This window comes from Crocuta crocuta, unplaced genomic scaffold, assembly GCF_008692635.1.
Source record: "Crocuta crocuta isolate KB4526 unplaced genomic scaffold, BGI_CrCroc_1.0 scaffold214, whole genome shotgun sequence".
Lineage (NCBI taxonomy): Eukaryota > Metazoa > Chordata > Mammalia > Carnivora > Hyaenidae > Crocuta > Crocuta crocuta.
The window spans coordinates 1,359,819-1,363,422 of NW_027529999.1; the positions used below are offsets into that span (position 1 = coordinate 1,359,819).

The following is a 3,604-nucleotide window of genomic DNA, read 5'->3' on the forward strand; positions in this document are numbered from 1 at the left end:
AAGCCTTCTGTTACCCATTCATGCCTTTTTAACGACCTGATAAAAGACAGCGCGGCTTATGAAAACTCGGTTATTGGTGGCTGCATAGTGTTCATGATATGGTTATGCCTTAGTGTGTTTAACTAGTCTTCCGTTGTTGGGGAGGTCGGTTACTCCCACTTTTCCTCTCTCATGAATAACATTTCCGCGATCCCTTGAACTGAAGGACTGGATTCCTGGCTGCCTTGAGTGTCAGAGTCAGAAGGGGCCTTAGCATCAAGCAGATGAGGCAGCAGACATGCAGAGAAGAGGGCTTGTCTGGGGCTCAGAGGCTGTGGCCTCCTGAGCTGGGAGTTGCTTGCCCTCCGTGGGGCTCTGGGTGTGGGCGGGGGCAGTGCTGCCCAGGGGAAGGGGGATGCCGGGGAGGTGNGTGGGCGCAGGGGGTGGGGAAGGGGGAATGTGAGGAGATGATACGGTGAGGGGGTGCCCTGTGCAGAGCACCGGGCTGAGACTGGAGGTGTGTGCCTGGCATAAGGGCAGTGGGACGGGGTGGGAGGGGGAGGGCCTGTCAAGTTCAGCCCGGGCCTTCTCTGCACCTCCCCCCTGCTCCTCCTCCCCCCCTTCTCTCTGGCACTTGGGCTCTGCCGCCCCTTCCCCGGCAGATGCCACCTTCGTGCCCCTCACCCCACCATCAGCAAGCGAATGTGGCGGGTGCTGGATTCCCAGCCAGGGCGGCTGTGGACAGGCAGGAGGTGGGGACAGAGGCGTCCCCCTTCCTGGTCCCGGCTCTCCATTGTTAGCCCCCTCAGCTGTCCTGCTGCCCAGAGCCTGGCCCCGGCCCACATTCCTGCCGTGACGCTCTGGGTCTCCGGGTTGGAGCTGGTGAGCGTGAGGGGCACCGAGTTCTCACAGGACCTGAAGGCCTTCTGGGGACAGGGACTGGTGGGGACAGAGCCCGTGGGGACCCAGAGGCCCCTGCTGGGACCACCCTGCTGCCGCCAGCTAGTAGTCACATCACTGCGTGTCTCCGGACTTCACTTCCCTGAGTGCGGCTTGCAGACTCGTTTCCCACCCCCGCCCCTCAACAGGGACCGGGACAATGCAAGCCTTTCTGCCTCTGAGCCTCAGTTTTCACATCCGTAAGAAGAAAGGGTAGAACTCCATCATCACTCAGGCCTAGCGCACGGAAATGTGCCGTGGTAAGGCCGACAAACGATGATGGTGCGCCCTCCTGTGTTATTATCATCCCCCCGTAACCAAAGAGAGGCTCAGAAAGGTTAAGTAACTTGCCCAGAGTCGCCCAGCATGTAAGCCAAGCTGGACTTGAGCCCAGGACTGTCTGACTCTAGAACTGGGCTCCCAGTTCTTGCTCACACTGCCTCTGGTCACCAAGAGCGTGGGGCCCGAGTCTGGCTCATGCAGGGAAGGGAGCTTGGGCAGAATTAATTATACTTGATTTTATTCTTAGCTTTTGCAGCATGATTAGCAGTGCCCGGGGGTGCTGGCTCCTGGCCCCCTGCCAGCTGACCCAATTCGTGTGTCTGCATCTGTCCCTGTACCTCACTCTTTTTCCCCACTCATCCAACCTCTCTTTTTCTCTCTGCCTTCTCCCCTGCTGTGTGGCCTTGGCAGTGCCTCTTAACCTCTCTGGGCATTTGCAGCGTGGGTGTAGCCACCCCGATTCTATTTCCCACCATGAGGACGGTGAGTCATGAATGAAATAAACTTTGCAGTAAGGATAATGGAAAGATGAGCATATAACTGACAATAATTGCAACTGTGTTGACTTATTCAGCTCTGGGCGCTGGGTCCTGTGCCTGGCCCATTACCTGCATGATGGTATTGGACTCTCAAGGTGGCTATAGGAGTGACACACTATTATCGGCATCCCCATTTGACAGATGAGAAGGCTGAGGTGCTGACCGATTCGGAAGCTCGCCTGATGTCCCACGGAGAGTCAGGGCGTGGCTGATCCACTCTGGCTTAACATCTGTGCTCTCCTGTTTCTCAGGGAATATTCCTGATGGGGGAGGGCAGGTGATAGGGGCTGGGCATGAGAAACCCCAGACTTCTAGTCTGGGAAGGAGGCTGGGGGCAGAGGGAGGCTCCCTGGCTTGTTCCCTGCACACACCCCCTGCACTTGGAGGAGACATATCTGAGGTTCAGCTGATTTGAGTCCCTCACCCTCCTCAGCTGCTCTCAGACTTGGAGGGGATCAGCAGGGGTGAGTGGGGTGAGTGTCAGGAGGGAGGCCCTCTGATCACTGTGGGAGTCCGTGATTCCTCTCTGGGGTGAAGCTGTGGGGCAGCTCAAGATGGAGAGGTAGGGAAAGGGTAGCAGGGAAAAAAGGCAGGGGTGTGGCAGCCCATCGGGAAGGGCTCAGCCCAGTGTTTTGTGTGCTTGTCAGTACCCAGAAAAAAAGGCATGCATGGTGCGTGTGTGTGTGTGTTTGGAGGAGACTAGGGCGTGTGGACAGTGTGCACGGACATCAGTGTGTGTGGAGGGCTGGGTGGGTGCTTCTGAATTGAGGCCGTGCAGGGAGGGAGTGGGGCCGTGGGACACAGGTATAGGATGAGTGGTGGCGGGTTGGGGAGCCTAGAGCTTCTTCAGCAGCTCAGGGAGCCTCCAGTTGGGCTCCTGGGGTTGGTGGTGGCAGGAAGCCGAAGGTTCAGGGGTTTCTGCAAGCGGNCTCTGGTCTGTGTGGTGGGTATGCAACACGTGAGCGGCAGCAAAGGTTTCTTACAGGCCATGAGGTTTGTGCCAGAGTCCGTACGTGTCCCTGCCGTGGGGAACGAGGTTTGGGGACGGTGCTTGGACCCGAGGAGGGTCGGTATGAGCCCTGACTGAGGTGGATGCCACCCACATGGTTAGGGGATTTTGCTGACGCCTGTGTGGGGTCTGTGCCCAGCTAGGAGCTGAGGTGGCACACGGGCTGGGGTCGGTAAACACTGTTCGTGTGTGCGCGTGCACACGCCGGGGTATGGGTGAATAGCCATGTGTTTCTGTAGGGCACAGCCATGTGTGCCCATGAGGGTGCGGATCGCCTGCTAGCTGCAGTGTGTGGGTGTGTTAGGCGTGTGGATGTGTTTATCAAGCACGAAGGGGGTGTGAGTTTACCCAGAGGTGGGGCGCGGTGAGGGGCAGGGGCAGGGCCACAGGGTCCTGGGGCCTTTGGATTCTGTTCTCCTTTAAGGGAACGGCACGGGTAAGTATGCTAACTATGCATGGATTATGCAAATGGGGAGGTCGTTTGGGGGTCGGAAGGCGGTTGTCACCATTCTCCTCTGGCACTTTGTGACTCCCAAGGCTTTCCCTGCCACCTCAGCCCCGGCCCCAACTCTTTTCTCCCTCCTCCCGGTNAGGCTGGCATTCAGCTGGGGGGCTGGGCAAGATGGCATCCTGCACCCCCCACCCCCACAGGTGTCCCTCGCATTAAGCTTCCCCCAGGATGAGTTCAGGGGTGACCAGGCTGTTGGCCACCCCTCCTTCCACCTCATCTGGGGGCCATTTATTATTCAGAAAGGATGTTCTCTTGGATGCGGGTTTGGAAAATCACTGAGGTGGTCCCTTCCCCAGCTTTGTCTGATGGAGCGCGAGGCTAAATTAAGATGTGAGAGAATTCGCC

The 3,604-nt window shown here is 58.1% G+C and overlaps 1 protein-coding gene across 1 annotated transcript in view; it reads left to right on the forward strand.

Annotated features, from left to right (window-relative positions):
* The first annotated feature begins 394 nt into the window (after positions 1–394).
* Positions 395–3,604, forward strand: part of SDC3 (syndecan 3) — a 15,582-nt gene continuing 12,372 nt past the window's right edge. The window contains exons 1-3 of the mRNA XM_077763554.1: positions 395–405; positions 642–731; positions 780–921. Coding sequence (XP_077619680.1) covers positions 395–405; positions 642–731; positions 780–921 — 243 coding nt within the window. The remainder of the gene's footprint in view (positions 406–641; positions 732–779; positions 922–3,604) is intronic.